This window comes from Sturnus vulgaris, chromosome 8 (assembly GCF_052056855.1).
Source record: "Sturnus vulgaris isolate bStuVul1 chromosome 8, bStuVul1.hap1, whole genome shotgun sequence".
NCBI classification, from domain to species: Eukaryota; Metazoa; Chordata; class Aves; order Passeriformes; family Sturnidae; genus Sturnus; species Sturnus vulgaris.
Genome location: NC_142250.1, coordinates 31,113,513 through 31,137,620, shown reverse-complemented (window position 1 = coordinate 31,137,620; position 24,108 = coordinate 31,113,513). Strand labels below are relative to the sequence as shown.

The 24,108-nt window shown below is 37.0% G+C and overlaps 1 protein-coding gene across 3 annotated transcripts in view; it reads right to left on the bottom strand.

Annotated features, from left to right (window-relative positions):
- The window catches only part of ATRNL1 (attractin like 1), a 433,903-nt gene that overhangs the window by 108,123 nt on the left and 301,672 nt on the right, over positions 1-24,108 (bottom strand). For 2 of the 3 annotated variants that reach the window (XM_014872547.2, XM_088169375.1), the window contains exon 27: positions 8,700-8,807. The exons of the other annotated variant lie outside the window; for it this stretch is intronic. In XM_014872547.2, coding sequence (XP_014728033.2) covers positions 8,700-8,807 — 108 coding nt within the window. The remainder of the gene's footprint in view (positions 1-8,699; positions 8,808-24,108) is intronic. 3 annotated transcript variants of the gene reach the window in all.

The window sequence follows — 24,108 nt, the reverse complement described above, 5'->3', positions numbered from 1 at the left end:
ACTCATATAACCAACCTCATGGTTTATTTGAAAATTTGAATTACTCACACCAAAGTGATCCAGTCTACCTCTAAACATTCACACCTTCCTGAACAGTCAGTGGAAAACCAGACATTGCCTCTCACAATATGCAGGGGAAAAAATGAGATGACTTTTCTTCAGCACAGGATGGACATGGACCTGCTAGAGTGGATCCAGAGGAGGGCCACCAAAATTACCAGAGAGAAGGAACCCCACTCGTGTGAGGAAAGGCTGTGAGAGTTGTGGTTGCTCAGTCTGGAGAAGAGGAGGCTCTGGGGACAAAAGCTGATAAGAAATGTGGGGACACACTTTTTAATAAGGCACATAGTGACAGACAGCAGAGGAGTGGTGGCTCATAGCCCACCTAAAAAGTAACAAGCTTCATCCTTTTTCTTGAAATTGAGCCACCATGCAACCAGAAATTGAAGAGTTATGATGTCCAATGCACAGCAGAAAGAACCAAGTAGGAAAGTGCCTGCTGGGTTGAATAGTCATGGAAAACACACTGGATGTGTTGGATGGCACACTGGATGTGCTGAAACACATCTCTTGAAGTATTGGCGAGGTTTGCCCTGATGCCAGGGCAGGGGCATTGCCTTCTATGCAAATAATTCATATTCACTTCAGGCACAAACCCAGTTTGATAGATGGTATAGGATGATAAAACTTCAGTGAAAAATGGCATAACTTACACGATTGCCTAACATGCAGGCTGCCAAGTTTTGTGAAGAAAAGCCCAGGCAGTGCACTTGTCTTGTGTCTGCTGCCAGACAGTTTCAGTGGTATTGGAAGGTAGAACTGAACCTTGAGTAGAGAGCTAGAAGCAAGCACGAAGGTAAAGTCTCTGAAACACAGCTGAGGATTACAAGTTGCCAAGTATCAAACAGCACCCAGTTCTACCAGCAAACATGGGAAATGGCTGATGAAAGGCTGTAATTTCTGTACCTATTTCTTTTCCTCTTTCCTTTTAAAGACAGAAATGCCTAGTTTAAAGAAATAACTTTGGATCTAAAACCAAAGGAGGTACTAAGAAAAAGAGCACCAAGTCAGAGAATGGCATGTGCAAATCAGGTGCACAGAAAGGTCTAGTAACAGAGAAATATTTCCATCTACGTGCTTTTTAGTTATTCTGATAGCATAACTATTTCCATGCTGTGGTATGGTCAGTTTAAATAATTCTGGAAATATCTTATTGTCATGGATTTCATATCCGAAGGCAAGATTTCCATGACCAAGCCTTTTTCAAGGAGAATCCTAAGGGTACTTATAAATATAAGTATATAAATATTGCTTTGTATTTGCTGAATTTTATACCTGTCTACTTTATGAAATAAGACATTGCAAAAACTTAATTTATTAAAAGGTACAGTGTCATTATTCATAATATTAACAGACACATATAAACACTTCTGCTTGAAAACTATCAGAATAATTACTTTGATGCTCTGGATTTGCAATTATGCATAATACATTGATTTAACAGTTCTATTCACAGCACACCAATACCACCAAAACACCTACACTTTGCTGTGTAGCCAAAATTCCTCCAATTGTGCATGAAATTTCATTGCAATTTTGTTCAGCGTAAATAATATAATTCTATCCAAACAATTTCTGTAGTCATCTGATTATGCAGTACATGTGCCAGATACATTTTTATCACAAAGCCTACACAAAATCATTCTCAGAACTAATTGTAAATTTACAGAACCTACAGCTTACAAGGTAATAAGTAAAGGATTTACTCTCTTGTTAGGGTGAAATATTAGGACATCAACCACCATCTAGACATGCCTCCTAGACCTCATGTGTAAGGTATTCTCACAACACCTGTTTGCACATGAGGACACAAATAAAGAAGCAGAGAAAAGAACATAAGGATTAAAAATATTTTTTGCACCCTTAGAGATTGAGTACACTTTAGAACTGATATAGAATTTTGTAAAACTTTTAGTTTAGGACTCAAGCAAAACATCAACAGGTGTTGAGGTCTGAGTATGTATTTTAGGAATAAACACACACACACAAATATGGTCTGTATGAAAAAAAATGTGGCTTACTCCAGGCAGCATTTCTCAGATTATTTTTAGCTTTCCCATATGCCAGAGAAGAAAAATACTCCTCAGAAATCTTAAAATATTGCTAATGTAATTCTGTGCAACAAATTGAACACCTATATATTTTACATTGATTTAGTATACACAACACACACAAAAATTATAGCTATGGCCAGTATGCATGAGCATCTGGGTGAGGAGTTTGTTCTGAATCATAGGCTCAGAACACTCACACGTTTCTAGACATACATTTTAAGTGAAGCAACAAAAATCTTACACAAATATAAAGATATTTAACAGGGCAGAGCAACCCTGTTGTGTATAACCACTGAATGAGGAGCAATGTAGTGAGATATGTAAACATTTCATTAAAAACTTCATATAAGGAAGGAGGTGGTGCAAACCAAACAACACCATTTTGGGGTAAATACTTTTCTCAATTGGAAGAACCACCAAATGTGAATTTTAGTGGTATAACATCCCTTGCACATAATATCACAAAAAAAAACCACACAGTGTGAAGCAATCATTTACAAAGAAGAGAAAATACTGGAAAGTAGGGTCCAACATAAAGTGACTCAATAGCTCAGGAGAAAGTTTTCTGAATGAACAGGAGTGAGGGAGTGGGCAGAGAAGGCAGTGAGCCATCAAGGTCGAAGTTAGCACAAGATAATGGAGCTCTTGAGGCAGTGGACAGCAAATTTAACATGATCTTTTAGCAATACAGAAAAGCAGAAAATGTGATCCAACACAGAATCTCCTCTTCAGTTTCAGGTGTGACATCTAACTAAATTTCTCTGAGATCTAGTAGTCTAGGATGCATGGATTTTGAAAGACTATAAAAAATGGCAATGTACTTCTTAAGATAAAAAAATAATTACATCATCAGTACAGACTTCAAGGAGAATACTGAAGCTATTCCAAAAAGGATGGAGATCATGTTTGGCAGACCTACAGTCAGGGAGAGGCTGGGGTCAGAGATGACTTAACAGTTTCTGAACTTGTGAGAAAACTGAGGATGTAAGTCAATGAATAAAACAGCAAAAGTGAAAAAAAAGGGTCATAAATATTCAGTAACAGAAATCTAACGTTGCAGTGAAGGTAATTAAGGTGTTCAAACAACAGAAATGGAACATTTTCAGAGAGTCTGAAGAAGGAAGAGCTAGGGAGCAATCAGAATAATAATAAAGACAGAGCTGAAAGGAGGTATCTAATGCAGCTATGGTACATGGTACTGAGAAATGTTTGTCCATCTTGCTCTAAAAAGCTTCCAATAAAAGAAATTCCATCACCTCCCCAGGCAATTGCTTTTAGTGATTCAGCTTTATTATGAGAAGCTTTTCCTGATACCTTCCTAAACCTTCCCTACTACAATTTAAGTCCATTACACCTTTGCCACCTGCAGTGCATGCAAGGAAGATTCTGCCCTCCTGATTGCTGTTGAGCTTTTGCATATCTGCCAGTTATTACTTGGACTCCTTTAAACAGCCTACTCCAATTTCCTTGACTTTTCATTGTAGTTATATTTTCTAAGTCTCTGATTGCTTACTGTTCTCATCTAGATTCTCTCCTCTGGTCCCCCTTGAGCTACAGTGAGCAGCTCAAGACTATGACATGACTTTTCAGTAAAGTTTAATAGTTCCTGTTTTCAAACACATATTGCCTTTGTGGTCACTGGAAACAAGGTGACCATTCGAGGGAAAATTTCACCATTATCTACAATAAATAATTCCTTTTTCACAAGGGCAGTGAAACTATCCTCTGATACTGAGACTAATATTAGGAACTGAGCATATCAAGAGGAAAGCTGATGATCTGTACCAAGGAGTTGGGAAGAGCCTGTTCCTCGGCATTAGACATTATGTCATCAACACAATGCAGGTGCAATGCTGATGAAGCATGCAACTAGGTTAATTTTGTTCAAAATAAGGTAGGCTGCATTTTCAAAAATTACTCACTGATTTAGTCAAACTATATAAGAAAATTAACCCACCTTAACTAGATTTATTTGTAAAGCTAAAAAGCCCCTCTATTGGCAAGAGAAGCCAGCAGCACAAGTTATTAATATATACTACAATTATTGAAAATCCACAAATCTCTGCTACAGGATTTTAATGTGTTTTGGTAAGTCACTTTAATTTCCAGCAGCCATTCTTTTTTAAAATTATAGTTGCTTGTGTCAGTGCACACCTTCCAATTATTTACTCAAATAAATGACAACTAATGGCCAATATTGGCTTCATACTTATCAAAAGTGTGTGAAATTCAAAACTAATTCAATGCATCATAAATATTACTCACTAAAGAACATGATTTGCTAGAGAAACAAACATTTATTTGAAATTCAAAATCTTTGACATCATTGTACCTTGTCAGAAGCAGAGGATGGTCTAATATCTACAGGAACTCTAGGGGAAATGCAGTAATTTGATGGGAAAATGACTGAAAGATCTACCGTATGCTTTTCTGCAGAAATAATTATGAAATAATATTGATTTGAAAAAAAATAAATCCAAGTAATGCCACAAATACATCAAGTGGATCATCATCACAGCAGTAAATCTGCACTTGGTTCTTCTGCAGGCAATAACACACCTGTGTTTACTCCAGCAGATGCAGCACAGTGGATGCTGCTGTTCAGAGCCTTTGTATGACCACACATGAAGTGTTTACAGCAGTATCTACCTTATCTTACCTAAAGACAGATAAAGATCTGTCCCAATTTCAAAAAAAGAAAATACCCAGAAATTTGGCGAAGAGGAAAAATTTTTTTTCACTTCTCAATTAATGTACAGATTAACTGAAATGACTGTCAGCAGCACAGTAGAAGAAACTCTTCAAAAGTGATTTACATTTTAGGGAAAAAAAATTTGCCTAAAGGAGGTTTAGAATTTGAAGATAGCCTAAATGATTTACCTTTTGGTATATACTGAAGTAAAAAGCAAACTAGTCTGGAAATAGTTCAGATGTCTGGAAAAAAGAAATGAAAGGAATAAAAAACATTTTAACACTGAGGACACCGAGTGCCAAGAAGCTCAGCAATGAGTACCTATTGATCTATGATGCTACTTTGATTTTTTTTTATGATTCTTGTACTGGAAAAAATTATGATGGTATCACAAAATAGCTAATATTCTCAAACTCTCTGGACAGGGTCCTTCTGCTGTTTCCTGGCTCTGTCCTTAACAGCCTGTGCTATGTGCTACTGCTGGGGCCCTTGGGAATTCTCTCTCTCCTTTTACCTTCCCTTGGGTCACCAGTGACTTCACCAGAGCTGCACTGGACTGTTCCTCTCTTGGGATCCAGAGGGTCATTGCCTTCCAGACTTCCCCTGCTCCACCACAGGAATTTTAGATTGCTCTTGTTCTCCCCAGGAGGGAGTGAGGGGTGCCCTGCCTCCAGCTTGACCCTCCTTGCAAGGGCTCACCCAGACTTCAGCACTTCCAAGCAGTGCAATGGAAATCATTACAGAAGCAGATGTAGATGCACATTCGGAGTAGCATGGGTTAAATATAATGAATATTGTGGCACAGCAGGAGTGGGTATTGCTTGGCCCATTTAGAATTGAGACACTAACATCCCATCAGTATCATCAGCAAGGCAGTGGTTGATGTGATACAGGAGAGAAGGAGGGCAAGGGAAAAACTGACTCTGCTTCCTTTTGTGTTAAGTTTAAACCAACAATAAAACATTTAAGAGTTGTTATAAAGCCAACATGACAGAAAGGATAACAAGATGAGACTCGTTCATGTAAAGGTGGCCTGAGGAGGTAAAAACTGATAAATGATGTTGTTGAAATGGGTAAGAACAAAGGCTATTATTGCCAATGCCTAAAACCCACTCAGCAGGGAAGAAGAGCAATATGATGCAGATTAAAGTCTTTTGAAGGAGTTAATATTGAGATACTGTCATTTTGTTGGCAAAACATTAACAAAGATAGACTGAATTGATAAGGACTCAAAAAAATAACTGAGGTGCAACTCTCCTCTGTAGTGTTTTCAGGATTTTATTTTACTCTGTTGCAAATTGCTGCTAACTGAAAATAGGCTCAAATATTATCAGTTGTATTCTAAGTATCTAAACTAGGCAACCATTTTAAGTGCAGTACTTATACTCTTGGGTTTTTTTTTTAATTTTTTTCTGAGCACTGGGTAAAAAGTGCCTTAGTACTGCAAGCTAAACCTCTACGGTGAAACAGCTGCTATAGACATTTACAAATAAATGTTAAAATTTAGCTGTTGACCAAACAGCATCCTGGGATTCCCATGTGCAGTCATATGAATACTGCCATGTACCAGAGCATCAGCACTAATGTCGAACACGAGCTGTACAAAACCACCACCACGTGAGGCAGGTGACATTAATGAACAGCAGCTTTACTTTGCAGCTGAATGGGAGACCTGCAGCAATGTCTGCAAGAGTTCAGTGACATTACACAGTGCCCAAAGGGCCCAGGGATCAATGCAGTGTCACTGCAGGTGTCAGAGTTATTACAACGTCAATAAAAGTATAACAACAATGTCCAAAGTACCAGCGAGTAACAGACGATGTCAATTAAAGTGTGAGGAGAGGGAATGCAATGCACCATCCTCAAAATTGGAACCCCTGGTATATCAGTGCAAGATCTCTGCAATGCCAGCAGAACATTTTGAAGTTACCATATATTCTCATTTTTTCACAAAAGTTCTGTAGCTTTAAGCCTCCCAATGTGCATCAGAGACGACGAAATTATTAAAGTTCTTGAATGATTCTAAATTTATACAACAAAATGATGTTTACAGCTATTTCATACTATTTGGTTCTTAAGCACTGCATCCTGGAAATGTGTGACCTGGATTCCCCTCAGTCCAAAAGAGCAGAATATGAAAAACAGAATGACAAGTAAAACTTTTAGTGTCCTTTCACAAAGAAGCTTAATACAGCTCCTTCATTTTTACGGAATATATACCAGAGGACAATCGATACTTGAAACACATTCATTTAATCCTCAGCACAAAAAAACAGGCTGTTTTTTTGGATAGAGATCAGTATATTGTAATTCCAAGGAAATCTTGAATGGACTTCATTCTGTGTATAACTATGTATTAATTAAGAAAAAAACACTATAGATGCTGAATTCTAAACAATTGCTAGAAAATGCTTGGCTAGAAAAAAAGAATGTAATAAAAACTGTAAAATATAATTAAAATATTTTAGGATCTACCTCTTTTAGTGCTTAATAAAAGGCACAAGAAAGAAAATGTAGCAATTAAGTTGTGATGTTTACTTCTAAAGTTTAATTAAATAATCAGTATGTAGAAAATTAGAATGTGGATGCCTCATCGTCCACTCACTGCCAACATTTGAAAAGAAAACAGAAAAAAAATCTTCTCAGATACCAGTACAGAGACAATGAAATCACATTGAAAAAAAAATAACTTTTAACTGCAGTGCAATGTGTTCTCAGCTTGGGGAGCTGGAGAGTCTTCTGTTCCAAGATAAGAGGAGACAGAAGTAAGGTGGTTTTGGTGAAGAATGAGAGGGGTCTAGTATTAGGCCAGCAAATAGCACAGCTTCTTCAAAGAGATATGTCATTTTTACTCACCATCTATTCCAAATATTTAAATTGTGACAGAATAATTGGGGTGACTTCCTGTTCAATAGTAGGACAGAACACCTCACTTTGGTAAGTACTCAAGAGCAGAATCTTTTTCTTTTTGCTATGCTTTTGTTTTTCACATTGCTCATTCTCCATGAACCTTGGAGGTTTGACAGATTGTATTTAACCTTCCACTGAGATTGGTTATTGAGAAAAGGAAGAGAAGCTTTGAATTTAAGAATTGGCAGCAATGAAGAGTACAATCTTGAAAGATTTCTGAGCTAGCACACCTCATTCCAGGTCCCACCATAAATAGGGTGAAGTAATAACTGTAAACAAAATATTGTAAATAAAATTAAAGGAGTAGATGATCATGTCCCAGAAGCTGAACCTAGATTACATATTTATTATTATCCATATATTGTAATTTTCCCTCTATTTTCAGGTGAAACTTCTAGAATCCATTTCATGCATTATTACACCATTCCAATATAATCTTGCTTTGCATATTGCTATTTCTTTTCCAGTGTACTGCAATTGCAATAAAAGAATGCAGTAATGTAGCCATCTCCTACAAACACAACCATGCAGTACAGTCTGTATGCTTTAAACCTCTGTGTGCAAAACAACACTGAATTTTTACTCTAAGATGCTTTAGTTAGTTAGTTAGTTTGCTGTAATGTCTGTTAATTAAGATAGATGTTAACTACATGGCACTGTGTACTTGAAGGACTGAGCATGACATTTGCTGCCTCCTTTAATGCCCAGGTCCTGCATTCCTGCAGCTCACATCCATCACAACAGGACTGCCAGGTGAGCTGACTGTCACCCCAGGCCAGGCTAATGGATTCTCCAGTGGCTTTTGGTACAGCTTGTGTCACGAGATTACAACTCTGTGCCTTGGAAATGACAAAACACAAGTAGCTGAGACTTGTCAGCTCCAGGTAATCAGATGCTGCTTGGTTTCAGAAGCAGATGCAGATGAGACTGGCAATATAAATATGCAAATCACAATGGTCCCTTGTCAGCACCACTGTTCCTACCTCTAATGGCCCTCGTAGAAAGTCTGTTTGCTCAGCTCCTACTTCCAGTGCTACATCGACAGAAGCAAAGGGGCGGCTGGCCATCTGCTGTCGCTCCCGCATAAGTTGCTGATGAGGAAAAAATGACGTTTGAACAAAACATTAAAAAATGCACCAGATATCAGTCTGCCCTACTATACCTCCCATTAAAACACAAGAATGCAAATAGCATGCACACAGTCATAATTGCGATATCAAAGTAAGAAAGTTATACTAAATCATAATCATCATCATCTATATTTACTCGAGAAATGAGCACAGAAGGTTATGATGCCTACAAATGGCCTTTAAGCTTGAACTCTGACAAACTTTCCAAATGAAAGCTTTTCTAACTGACTGTTGTCTCTAAATAACTTTGCTATTTGTGTAAGTTGCAAGCAAATAGAGGAAACGGTTGGTAAAAATAGTTGAAGTCTAATTCCACTGATAATGCATGCATTAGAACACCTGCCAAAAACAATTCCACTTGGCCTTCAAATTTTCATATTTCACAACTAAGCCAGATGGAGTTAATAGTGTCAGGACTTAATTTTATGCAGGATCTTTTCTGCAGTTACTTTCATATGAAGAATATTGTGTCAGGATTGGGAACTCTGCATTACTATATTAGAATACACTCAGCTATGCTCACAGAGCTTGTATAATCCCTTCCAATCATACCAGTGTGCACAGAAGTCCCAAGCAAAACCACAAAGTTAGCTCATATTTCTTCCTCAGTCTGTAATTATAATGCTTATTAAACCACAATGAATAAAAATGATGACCAGCAGTAGATATTACAGATCTTACTCCACTGGTTCAGTGCAACTAATGAAAGCATTATTAAATATTTAAGGTGAATGAGTCGTGCAATTCAAGTGGTGTGTTCCTTCAGCTGAACAGGATGTCACAGCATCTTGAAGAGACAAAACACTTGTAAAAATTACTTATTAGAAAATATCTGTTTCATTTTCCTAACATTTTTCTCTCTGTTATCTCTGGAAAGCTTAAAACATTAGAAAGTGGTGTCTGAATGTAAATGACACTAGCACTGTGACATACTGCTCATAAAAGCCTTTGAAATAATAAAAGGTATGCAAGCAAATATTTGCTGGCAGGTTACTAATAAACACTGTTGATTTAAGATCTGTTACAAAACAACAAACTCATTTTGTAGTGCTGCTTATGCATTTTGCCTCGACTTGCATTTTAAGATTGTCTACAGAAATTTAAAGACGCACTTGTAACATTAAAATCAGAACAGAACAGTTGCCTCTCAGTGCACAGCCAGTCCCTTCCCAAGGCCTGGATTTTATAGCCATGCCATGTATTTGTCAGCAAGCACCTGCACAAATGGGCTCCCAGTATATCACACCAAGAGGCCAATCAATATGTCTGTGGGCAAAACTGCATGTTTTATATTGAGAATAAATAAAAGCCATGTATGAATATCTAAATGGTTAAGAATTATGTTTTTAACCCTTTACTTCAACATGAAACTGGTGGTCTCTGTCTAGCATTTACATCAGCATTGATTTGCATCAGTTCAATTTACTAATAGATTTTACAGCTGGAAAGAACTACTATGACACTCCAGTCCTACCAACAACTCAGCAAAGACCACAAAAACATAAAGCATAAAATACTGAGTCACTACATTCTAAAATGACTATATGTGCCTCCTTTTCCTCTTAAAATAACAAAAATTAAAGAAAACAGTGTTATTAGAGCAGTCCTGCCACATGGAACTCATTACAGTATTCTAAGTCTGCAGAGCTATTGGCAAGTGCTTACTTTTTAATGGGAAACCAAACACTGTTTTAAACAAATAGAATTGCTTGGGGAATATTCTCAAATGAGCACAACAATCTATGCTCCATATGCACATACTACCATTTAAATGATTTATTTAATGCAGATTATAAAGAAATGTATATTTAATACATTCTCTGGTTTTTAAGGCCAGTAGGTTTCTCCACGTTTTCTCCTGGTCAGGCATTCAGCAAAACCTTTTCATTCACAAGACAGTCAGTGTAATTTTGATAGTTTGCCATTTGAAAATAGTGCTACAAAGATTCTTAATTAGCTCTGTAAACAAGAATGAAAACTTTAAAATGTTTGGTTGCCCATAAAGTGCTGCCGATTTTGGCAGCAGAGCACTTGCCCATCAAAGTGCTTTCCTCAAAGCACTGCTGCTTTCCCTTCATCTTTTTAAAGCTCTCTGTAAGGTGCAGGATAGGAAAGCAGATGCAATGAGGAGAAATAAAGGAGGATATTATGATGTTTAAAATAATTTTGAGGCTGGAAAAGGTGACTGCCTCCAAGCATCTGCAACTGTCCGTGTACCAATATTGGGACAAAATTCTAGAGCTTCCAGTTATGGGGAATTCCTGTACCTCACCCATAGGGCAAGAACATGGAAACTCTCTAAACATGCATTTCATGAGAAGAGAAAAAGCTCTTCCTTACCTTCTCAGCAAAGAGGAAAAAAAAAACCAAACCAAACCAAAACAAAATCACCCCCTCACAGATTTCATCACAACTGAGGCAGAATAAACATGAGACTGTGGAAAGTGAAACTACAATGCTGTTACTTTTATATACTAAAGTCCAAAATATTTCCTGCATTTAAAAAAACACAGAAAAACCCCCAAACCCACACTTCTCCAGTAATTAGGGATATTCACTTGGAGACATCAGATAAACACATAGTATTAACATGCAATATTTGAATATTTTACCACAAATTTAATCTATAGCATTCAGAATGCGGACGCATCTCTAAACATTCTCTTTAAGTATGTAAATTAAAAATATCATTTTCTCAGCATAAGGCTGAGAAATTCAATGAGTATTTATATTTGACTGAGCAGAGAACCAATATCAAGTTCTACCATAATTTTAAATCTCATTAAGTACAAGATTATTGACAAGATTAATTTTTTTAGGCATCTCTATTATTTTGCAGCAATTCCAAGGTATTGATTTATATCCTATTAAAGAGTTTTTCATATCAAGTATAGAATTATTGCTGTTTTCAGTAAAGAACAGTAAGATGCTAGGACACTATAAATTAGGTCAATTTCTCACTCAACACCCATATAATTTTAAAACATTTCTTCAAAACCCAACCATTTTGGCATAATTATTTCCCTATCATGGAAATTTCAGCTGATTCTGCATGAACATGTAGACATCTTAGCATGCAGATTATGATAATTTTGGGTTTTGGTGTCCTAGTGAAATAAGGATTTTGAAATGGGACATGCTTTCCCATCTAGAATTTTACCTCAAGAAAGAAATTGCCTGGGAATGCAATTGAATTTTACCATTGATCAAAAAAATTCTCATGGGGGATACTACTCTTCTGATCAATGCAGTTTGGAGTAAATGAAAATGTTCCATGGCATCTTGTATGCACTATAATAAGGAAATGTATTTGTTGCAAAGTTCTTACTAAAGTAGAAATGTTTTGATATTTTTTCTCTTGGTTGATAACATCGCTTTCAAAATATTTTAATGCCTATATTGTATTCATGTAGAATAACATAATGCAAAATACATATTACAGTGAGTTAACATTAACAGAGTATAATATTTCAGCAAGCTCAGGCTGACATGCTTCAAGTCTTTTGTATTTTAGGAAATGTTACCCGTTTGCTTCTTTTTAGGTTTTTTTTTTTCCTCTTTAAGACTTGCTCTCTCATGTGGAATTGGATACTATTCTTCTGACTAGCACTGCTTTTCTACCCTGTTCACCTTCCAGCATAACTGCCCTGGAAAAACCCTAATTGGAAAAATCTAATAAAGTGTATGAGTTGTTAGGAACTAGGACAGGTGTGCTTTCTCTTTGTTATACAGACATTCTTGAGAGACTGATAGATTAGGAGAGCTGAAAAGGATGAGGCCATTTTAGTGCCATAATAGGATGAACAGAGCAATCTTTTCAAAGATTTTTCTGTTGGTGTTTGGTACCTCTAACGAGCTCCTGCAGCCCACAGGCACCCAAAGGTACCTGAGTGTGCCATAAAGGGTGCACTGACCAGTGTGCATGCCCAGGGTCACGGGGAAGCTGGACACTGGGCTAGGAGTAAGAGGTGGCAAACACCAGAAAAAAATGTTCAGGAGGCTTCTGAGTGCCAAACAGAGCCAGGAATTCTCAGTACACTGGTCCAGAAATAAGGGTATGGCAGGCAAAAAAGTGTCTATTATTTTAACAGCAACAACTGCCTAGGTTTTTTAGGTTTTCTTCCTTCACATCTTAGATGGGTTTGGTTTTCTTCCTAGGTCACATCACTATCAACGTGGTACCGTGACTTTTGTCAAGGTGAGTACTGAAAAACAGGGAAATGGTAATTCTGCAACTCTGAAAACTGCTGTCTAGTTCAGTGCTAGTGACAAGGATTTTCCAAATGTCTAATTTGAAATTCCTGTTCTGCTTATTCATCCTGCAGCTCTGACTTGTCTGCAGTTACAACTTGGTCACCTCCTTTGCTGCTTCTGTACTGTCAACTGCTGATGTGAGTAACATCCAAAGGCTACAACAGAAGCTTTAACAATGCCATGCATTCAATCTGAGTTTTATAAGAAAAGTATTTGCAAGGAGAAAAAATGTCAAAACCTCACAGAGAGCTGCACTGACGAATTTCTGATCACACTGCATCTGACAAGCTCCAAGGCTTAAAAAATTAAGATTGTATGTAAATGGACACCCCTGCAAAACCAGAGCCTTTCTAAACAATGCAATCTACACATTCATTAAATATTCTTGAGGGTTCTTACTGCCACATCCAATCAACAGAAGTAACTTACATGGACTTACACACATCTGCATGGATCACAGATATTTTAGTTAGAAACGCCATTTAATTCTCATCCCAAATCTTAAGTTCTCATTTTCAAACTGAATTATATATAGTGATATTTTAATGAAGCTCTGATTATTCACTTTAACTTGCACAAGACAAAGCTTGGCTTCTCTGTAAATTTTCTCATTGTAACTCTCGGTGTTGAAAATCTCTTCAGATTAAATTGTCTATTTATATAGCTGGAAAGGAGAGCAATTTCTCATTTACATGTAGAATAAATTATTTGACTTGGTTAATTTCCAAATCAGCTGCTTTCATTGGAAAGGCAGATCACAGCCATTAAACTTTTTTGCTGGGTTTTAGGTGAAATAAGCTCACCATTCCATGACCACATGAGGTACAGTGATTTTAAGAGCTGGATAAAAGCTGGCATAGGAAACCAAGCAGCAGGAATAGCCACAGTTCTGACAGCAGTCTGACAATCTGAACTCGCTCATTCCCCCCATCATGAACTTCCCAAACAATCATTTCCCTCTGCCTCATTTCCCACAGTGCTAAGTGGAAAGTGCCCTGACACAAGAGTGCATTCAGGTAGGCAATGAGATATTACAATGATGGACATAGTATAACGTGCTATTTGCACTGCAAAATAGAGTCTGTGGAAACTTCCTGAGATACCAGGGCCTATTCCATGTCACTTTCTTTTAAAATTGCCTGAAGAACAGGTGCTCTGAGGCGTGTGCAAAGGTCTGTCATGGGAAAAAAATGAGAGGAGTTATACTTTTTGTCCTAGCTTTATACTGAATAAAATGAAGGGTTATTTAAACTAGACATAGTCCAGCAAACAACAGCTAAGACATACTTAAAATACAGTGTACACATCCCCAAAAAATAACAGTTCCAAAAGGTCAAGTTTTTATGTATCCCTTTTGGAAACCAAATACCAGTCGTCTGCAATTTCCCCTGAACAAATCAAAAATGAGAAAAAAAGATGAGCCCTGAAAAGGTCATTTTGTTGCTAGATCCAAGGAACAGATATTTAATGTATTGCACATTAGCAAGCAAAGAGCAAAATGTGAATCTGCTGTGACTTCAGCTTTTGGAACTTTTTGATACTGGAATAGAATTCCCATCTCTAGAACACTGGAAGTGGCACTCTGGGTGATGCTCATTTCCCAGTAATTTATGGGGGATCATGTTACAACAAAGCTGTGTTTGATCCTTCGCATTTTTTCCCTAAAGTATATTTTGGCATGGGGAGATTTTTTGGGTGCTAAGAATCAATAATAAATTCAAAATTCAATTTCCTACTTAAAAATTTAAGAAGTGCTAAACAAGACCTAATCCTATTATCTCTTTCACTTGGATCACAATGAACCCATGTTGCACATTTACACAGATCTGTAACCACTAACATTTTAAAGGTTCCTAAAGAGGTACTTAGAATCTTTCAGTAGGCCTTGCTAATCTCAGAATTGTGCTCTTATCCCTAATCAAGTGGGGTTAAAAAACCCTTTCAGCAAACTGTTGAATATTTTGCTGTTAGCAATCAGAACCATTTTCAGTTGACAGAAAATTTCTAAAAAAATGCTTGTTCTGCAAAGTAATTCTGTGTACAGAGAAAAGAGCCAGATCAACTAATTATAGATGTTGAAATGTTTCCACAGAAGGCATTCTGTATTTGCCTAAGGACAGTTGTTTATAAGTGAATATATTAAAATATGTCTTAAAATTATTTCAGAATATGAAAGAGAGTCAAGTACGGTGTGGTGTAAACTACCCCTTGGAACTCTGTCATCTGCAATGGTGCCACATAAATAATGATTTCAAAATGTCTCCTAAAGAACAACTTAAAAACATAACTACCATTTTTATGAGTGAAATGGTCACAGTGGGAAACTTCTTTCAAAGAAAAAAATCAGCTCTTCCTACCAACATTGTTAAGCCTTTTGACATGAGGCACCATGAATATTACCATAACTGTTAAAAACCAGCTTTAGTTACTTATCTTCAACAACAGATGTCAAGCTGGCAATTCCCAGCTCTTCCCAAAGTAATTCAAATTCCTTTAAAGATAGTAAACATGTTCTGATAAAGGAAATTGGGTTTGAGTGGTACCCCATGAGATCACTGGGTCCACTCCTGTGCCTTGGTCTGACACAAGGGCAGTGTGATCATGATTCTTCTGGCAGATCTATGTTGTTTTTTTAAAAGGCCACAGTGGTGGAGGTTCCAGAGTCCCTCCAGAAGTGCAAAGCACCTAAATTAAATCTCCATGCTGAAATTTAAGCCAATTGTTTCTTGTACTGTCTGCAGTGGGGACTGTTCTCTGCCTACAAGTGAGGAGATATCTCCCCCAAAACTCGAGTTCTTTACAGGAGTTCTTTATAGATAGGAAGTTTCCCTTCAACCTTCTCAACTGTGAACAAACGTGGGTATATAAATGTTATCTCACCACTCCTGCTCCCATCTTCAGTGCTCCCTTCTGTCTCTGAAATCAACACCAGAATCAGATCCCAGCAGAAGCTCACTCAATGCACCTTTCCTTTATTACAATGAAAACTTACATCCAACAGCTTCAAGAATACACTTTGACATTCACTTCCTATTTGTCCAAAAGGCCTGTTAATCTGTTGTATCAAGAAATTTGGTTTGGCTTGACACAACTTGTGCTTGAAAAAATAACATTAAATGCCACACTTCTTCGCTTTTTTTCTACATTCCTATAGATCATGTAAAAATCACTTATCCCAATACTTTCCTAAGAATTAATGATAAATTGGCTGGTGCCTAATTGCCCAGCCCCCTTCTTTTCTTAGATAGGAATTATCTCTTGTCATACCTGAAATGTTGGAACCCTGACAGGCTCTGGAATTATGTATGTGCACAGCCAATTTCTACACATTCTAAAATAAATTTAACCAGGTTTTGAAATCTGAAAATATTTAGCAAGTTTTCTCCTACCCATTTTTGTACTTTCCTGCTTGATATTGCACCCCATTTTCACTGTAGAAACTTTTTTAAAGAGGCCCTAACTAAAGTACTTTTTAAAGGAGACTATTTCCTAGCACAGAGAAAGTCAGAAAAACAAAGCAGTGTATATACTATTACTTTAAAGAGAAGCTAAAGTGCAGGAAATGTATATCTTAATTTGGAAACAATGTCAACGCATTTTTTAACCTACATGACACAAAAAGGGTAGACACTGGATTTGTTTCTTCTGTGAACTGATGTGAAAAGTTACAGTCCAAATTATAATGGCTGAATTGGAGCCAGGCCCATTTATAAAAAGCTGAAGTGTCTGAAATGCACCTGGATCCCAGGCCCCATAGTCACTTCAGGTGATCAAAATATTCAGATTTTCTTTCCAGATCACATTAAATTCAAGGCTTATATTTTTTTCTTTTTTTTTTTTTTATGAAATCATAACATGTACAAAAACTATAAAAGAAGAGAAATAGTAATGCTGAGTAGGAAAACTGAGCTGTACTCCAACAAAGGTGAAGTTTGCCTTTATTATTACCTCTAATTCATCAAAACCATCTATTATTTGACATTACTGGTACACTGATAAAGTGACAATGTAAATTAAACTTTTTAAGTGCAGCACCACTAACAATCACAGAACTATCCTAAAGTGATCCTTTAGAAGCTCCTTAAAACACAAACGATACTACCATTAAGGAAGTTAAACTGGTGATGTACCATGACTGACGGATGCCTCTAAATGCTTTTAAGCTTTAATCTTTAGACTATTTAGCAAATAACCATCATTGTCACTGCCTTGCAAAGGGGACCAAAAGGAGGTACCTTGACTAGTGTTCCTGCCTATTTCAGGATGGAAATGCCCTGACCCACATGAACCCCCAGTGTAAGGAGCTGAATGCTACATGGCTGCTGTCTTGGCTGAGTAAAGGTCTTCTATAAAGCCTTACAAATGTTGACCCTGTGTTACGAGGTTGTTAACTCCCCTTTCATTAAAAATGACCCTCATTTTTAGCTCAACCCCTGTATCCAGTAGAAGTTTTAATACCTAGTATTTTTCACATCAACCATTCAATTACAAATCATTATTAAAGACACAGTAATAAGTTATAGCCAAGATCAGAAAGAAGTCTGGTCACTTCGAAGGTACAGAAATTCCTTATAACAAATCCCATCCACTTGGCATTTTCAGCTAGAAGGGGTTTGGCTAATCAACATAACACTAGGATACCCATCTGAAATCTGGGTGTTAGCCAGAGGAATATTCCAAATTTCACAGATTTGCTCACCATACGTGGTACGCTTGGGTCAGCAAGGATTTGGCACACACTGCTGGGGGGAATGGGCACAGCCAGCTCACACTGTGCAGGGGAGAAAGAGGTTCTGAAACTGATGCAGTTCTGCTGTTTGATCAGAGTAATAATGTGAATTAAAGCAGCTCTCCTTTGTTCATGTTGCTTCTGCTTGAAACAACTGATTTAGCAGATGTGAGATGTTACACTTTGAATGGAGGTGCTCAAGAATACTTGAACAGGAAAAGCTTTCCACTCCTGCTAGAGAACTAAGAAATCCACTAAAGGCCACTGAGTGTCCCTTACCTTTGAAAGAAAACAAGGAACCAAGACAGTTTGCTCGGAGTTCAAATATCTTGAATGGGAAAGTACAAAAATAAAGAAGCTGCTGACAGCAGAAAGTCTGAAACTTGTAACATTTCTATGGAGAATTATTTTAAGAGTTGAATTGCTACCTAGCAAGTTAAAGGGACAAGAACCCGTCTAATCTCCTAAAATATTTCAGCCATATCAGAATTTCAGAAATAGAGGGTTTTCAAGCATTAACTACACCAAAAAGTTTAAAATTCAGTTCTGAAATAAAAAGCACAACACTGATTCTGAGAGACTACCTTGGCAATATCTATAGCAGCAGAAGTCAGATTGCTATTCTATCAATTTTAATAATTTTGTGCACAAACCAGCTTCAAACAAGGAAATCTGACTTTCCCAGTACTGCTCCTACAAGGGATTGCACCAGCCTGTGTGTGTGCATACTGTACAGGTTAGAAAGAAATACTGTGAAGAAGTTAATCCCTCACTGCTGCTACACTGAGACTTTCAATATAAAAGTGACAGAGTGTAAATCAAAGCACCCTGGCATTTTGAGCTCCAGCCAGAATGTTTCAAGAGAGAGAAGTGGGACGATTTAGAGTTCATCAATTATATCACATCAAATTAGCCTCTATCACAGGCTTGGCTCGACAGCTTTCATCTATTTTAATTTACAACAGAGAGGACAGCCAAGTACAGGATTGTGGCAATGACACAGTCAGAGGGAAGCACAGCACTTTTGTGTCACAGGAATGGAAGGCTTGTCTGAACAGCCACTTCAGCTGGGTCAAACACTCCAGACACATTTAGTTTCTTTCATTTGCTTTGATCCAACACCCTCATCCTCATTTCAGGAAGCAATGTACTCAACATATTCTGCTATTCTGCAGTCTTTCTACAGACCCTGTTCTGTATACATCCACCTTACACAGTGATTTACTTTTGCAGTTAAATCCTTAAAATAGATGAGTAGACCAGTGGAATGCTATTGTAACTGTATGTGGTTAAGACATAGGCTAGCTACCTTAAAGTAAAACCACCATCAGTAAATTGTTAGAATTTGCCTTCCAACTGACAGACTTTAAATTTGAATTTGCCATGGTTATTTGAAGACACTGACAGTGCAATAACTTAAATCACAGTGAAGCACAGGAAAGCACTGAAGGACCGTACACAGATGTAACTTCACAAAACATTTTATATTAAGAATTCATCCCTTTGCTATGGATATGATCACAAGCACTGTGCATCATTTAAATTGCTGTTTAGAGGCTTAGACAGATTCAAACAGAAAATGGACCTCATGTTAGCACTGCACAGTGAAGAATTTGCACAACCAGGATGAAAAGCCAGCTTTACTGTTTCTACCCATAGTAAATCCTAAGAAAGAAACAAAAAGAACAAAAGGACAGTTTTCCACGCAGCATTCAGTTTCCCTCTTCTAAAACTCTTCCCTTTTTTAACACAGGAAAATGAAAGTAGGAATTTTAAAATGCATATATTGCAATGATTAATTCACCAGAATAAGCAGGGACTTCCAAAAGTATATTTCCACACAGTCTCTGTGCATGTTGGAATTACATGCATATCACTTTTACTTGCTTTCCTCTAATATGGCCAATTTCCAAATTAAATATTGCAAGCTTTAGGCAAGTCAAGGTCATTTTTCCCATTCCTTTACTTCCTCCCCAAGCCTGACTTTGCTGGTAGGATTTTAAGTAGTGAACATCTAATAAGATTTTTATGGCAGTCTTAAAGGGTTTTTTTAAATAATTGTATCAGATTAAAATGCTTAGGGACAAATTAATTTTCGTAATTTCTGACTTCTACTTTTTAGAAACTCTCACTTGATACTAGGAGTGATTAGTTGGAGCAAAAACTTAAGACACAGTATTATCTTTTACCTGGAATCTTAATTGTCTCCTCTTAATCTGCAGTCTTATGGAGTTTGTATGAAGACCGAATTAATACAACACAATATTCATTACATTCCTCTTACAAAACGGAAAACATCACATATTTTTATATTCTGCAACAGTATGTCCCTTTCTGCATAGGAATCTTTTACCTGCATTAGAGAGCCCTAAATTTTTCAGCAGTGTGGATTTGTTTTCTGCTATTTTTTTCAGCTGGATTGGTTTAAAATGCCAAGGAACCTGCTACGTGTTAAGAGGTTTTTTTATGTGAGTATCTGCTAAATGCTTTCAAATCTACACCACCATAATATGTGAGACAGCTGGAATTTCATTAATTGAAATTTATTTACCAAAAAAAAAAAAAAAGCCAATAACATCCTTTTTATTGGTAGACAAAGGAAACCAAAGATACTATCTATGAGTTAAAGATGCCACACATCTCAATGATTTTCCTCAGCAGACCTGTATTTATCACACTTCATTCCAAGTAAGGACTTGCCCTCAGGAGCTCTTTAAAAAGAGCATGATACTGATGATTTGGCTAATTAATTTTCCCTACTTATTTAAAATTGAGGGAGGTATTCTAAAATGTAATGCTCAAAGCCTTCAACATGAGTTTTAATTTTCTTACTTGGGGCTGTGGTGGTTGGTTGATTATCAACATGGAAAAAGATATTTCTTGCTTATGTGAACTTTCTCTTTTAAATAGATGTGTTTTAACAAACACTTATGAATTCAAGATGATGTTCACCTCTGCAGGGAAACATCTATATTCTCTCTCCCCTCCAACTGAGGACCGGCAAACCTTCTCTATTTTCATCTGGGTAAGGATCCCACTCAATATTAGCTGTAGCACAGGTTCAAAATGCCAAATGACAGCAGGGAAGCCTGGGACACTGCAGAGGAGGCAGCTCCTTTCTGTGAAGCAAAGATCAGGCTCCTGTCAGTGAAGGTGAACTAAAGACCACAAAGGTGTGAAGTACAAGAGCAGTGGTGGGATGTGATGACCTCAAAGCATCCTCTGATCCTTCCCTGCCACGCATAAATGAGGTGGACTACAGAAGCCATTAAAGGTACTACAGGAAAATTTCTGGATGATGCCCCCATTGCAGTTTCCCCTGCACTTGTGGAGAACTTTCTCCACCAGTGTTCAATGCTGAAGACAAACTGTTCACATTTGGCACTGGGGATGTTGTACACTGCTAATAGGTCCCAAACCCTCAATAAGGCCATCAGGAGAAGGATGTTCTTCCTCCACCAGGTTAGGAGTGGTTTGGAGCTTCTGATGCAGTCGGAAATCTTGCTTTGATTGCTCAGTATAGCAATTCTGTACGCCCACACTTCATACCAGTGCAGAAAATCCAGTTCATACAGAGGCAGGCAGCGTGGCAGTGCCAGGACACAGCTCTGAAAGACCAGCATCAGCTCTGATTTTCCTTATGGGCAACCCTAACATTTGTATCAGGACAAGGCAACATGAAAATCCAGCAGCAAAGACACCTTGATGACAGGCAGAGGGAGACTGAACAGTCCCACTCAGTGGATTATTAAACTGAGTGTTACCAAATTAAAATATCCACAGACACAGTTACTTTAACCACATCTTGTCCTTTTTGTCCTATATGGCCGTTTTTGAGGGTCAGTACACAGAAGCTACTTTTACCTGGGTAAGTAGCTCCAAACAGGTCCCTACAAATAATTTGGATATTTTTTGTGATTGATTATATTAATTTTTTCAAACTTCTTCCTGGTTCAAAATGCAAAGAGTCACTTTATCCCCACAGGTAATTTCTTCAACATTTTTGAATACTCAGAGGAATTTTAAAAAGTTCTAGTATTTTTGTTTTCTGACAATTTATATTTTTAGCATGAAACTACAATTGCTAACATCCATGATTCAAATACAAAAATCCACTCTATATAAGAACTCATAAGTGTGACATTTACTGCTTTTTTCCATGCTCAAACACAAAAGGTGGGCAAACTGCACTAATAAATTTGGTTTCATACAGGGATATCCTTGCACCTACAAATTGTTGATTGTAAGAATACAGCCTTATTAGAAAATGAATAATTTTTAAAGAGGATTGGAATATTTGCTTTGTTTTCTAAATTATCAGCATTTTGATTCCCTTCCATTTGAATTCTGATGAATGAGTCTTATGATTTCAACAGTAAAAGTTTGCTTGCAGTTATATTTCACTGGCCTTTAAAATAACGCGCTTTCATTCCTGTCCTACAGGCAAAAGTCATTTCTGAGTTTCTCAGTTTTTGATGGAGGGAAATTTTGACCTAATTTTCTGAAACTTTAAAGGCAAAAGATGTCAACAATTCTTAAACATGTTTTTTTAAACTCAAGTGCAATAAAAGGTGCCTCAATAAAAATCAATAGATGAAAATTGTAGTTTATCAAATTATTTTATTTGCAATTGGCACCAGTAACATCCAAAAACCCATCCAACCCCTTAGGCTTAGAAATACAGTGAATATACCAATTAAAACAATTTGGAACTATTTATGTTTTCTTTTTTATATCAGTTGGCATCAGAGTCCAAATTTCTAAAATATATGCCCTAAATTGTCTTCTTGTCTGTCACAACTCTTCCTTTGCTGAAAATAAAATAGGACCCTTTTTGAAAACCCACTATTTCTGACATCAGTTTACACATGCTCCAGCATGGATTTAAAAATATGGTTTTATTTTAAAAGCACTGGCTTGATTACAAAAGTACAGGTTATATAGTTTAGTACTCAGAAATGAATGGTTTGTACCTGAATTAGTCCAGAGAAAAGAGAAGTCATTGGAATTCACAGATGCTGGAACACAGCTTGAGCTACTTACTCTTTTCTTCATTTATATTCAATGAATCAAGGCTTACTGCAGCTGAGTATCTCAATTATTACCATTAAGTCCCTGCATTCTAAACCACTTACATACACAGCAGAGATCAGGTCCTTCCCTAATCAGGTCCTTCATAGTTTTCAGAAAACAGGAAATGCAGTGTGAACCACACCGAGAATGAGGCGACACCACTCAGACTGACAAGCCCAAATTATGCTAAACCAGAATGGCATCCCACACCTTGTCAATGAAAAGTCTCCCTTGTTTAGCTCCCATTTAATGAGAAATTCTGATTTGTTTTTCTGATGCGTTTAAAGTTCGGTGTCTGAAAGATTTTTGCCTTCAGTCATGCATAGAGACAAGTGGATTTTATTCTACAGTTTGATTCCCTCTCTCTTGAGCATTGACACAGCAAAATATTTAACTAGTTAGAGGGATTTGCATAAAGGAACACTGCAGTATTTAGGAGTGGATAAGACACACCTAAATCTCATAGAATAAAAATGCTTCCTTTACAGTTCCATTCACTACCTATATTGTGTATTAAATAGCTTGATTTGGAGTAACTAAAATATTTTAAAATTTCCTTGCATTCAATCTAATGTAATATGTATATTGAATACAGTTATTTAAGCAGCCACACCAGCACATATTATAATTATACCAGCATTTACTGCAACTACAAGTAGGAAAGGATGGCAGGATACTGGTATTATTCTTTCCACCAGTGTACAGTGGGTTGTTTCAGATACTGAGCTAGTTTGAACATATAAAACATGACTTTTTTAGCAAGTCAAAGTAAGGCTTACACAGAATGAATGATAATAATTTACATACATATAGGTGTCCCAAATTTCATGTATTCCATTTAATTCCAATGCATATTAGGCTTTCACAGCTGAGTGAAGAGGATTTTTTAATACAGCTGGAAACTGAACTGAAGAATCATGTTGGCTACAGATTGCTGGGCAAGCCAAGAAACCTGTAAGCCAGTTTCCTCTTCTGAAAAAAGTGTCAAAATACACAACAGAGAGCTACCTGGAATTGCAGCACCTTGTGAACATTTCAGAGATCAATGTTCACCTGACCCAAACCAAAATAATTCCATTTTTCACCCAGTCATTGGACAGTTTCCCTGAAATATCTCGTTTCTCATAGAAAGCTGACATTTAGATAAAGTAGTATTTTTTAAAAGAAAAATATTATATTTAGCTTTAGTAATAAATAATGAGAAAC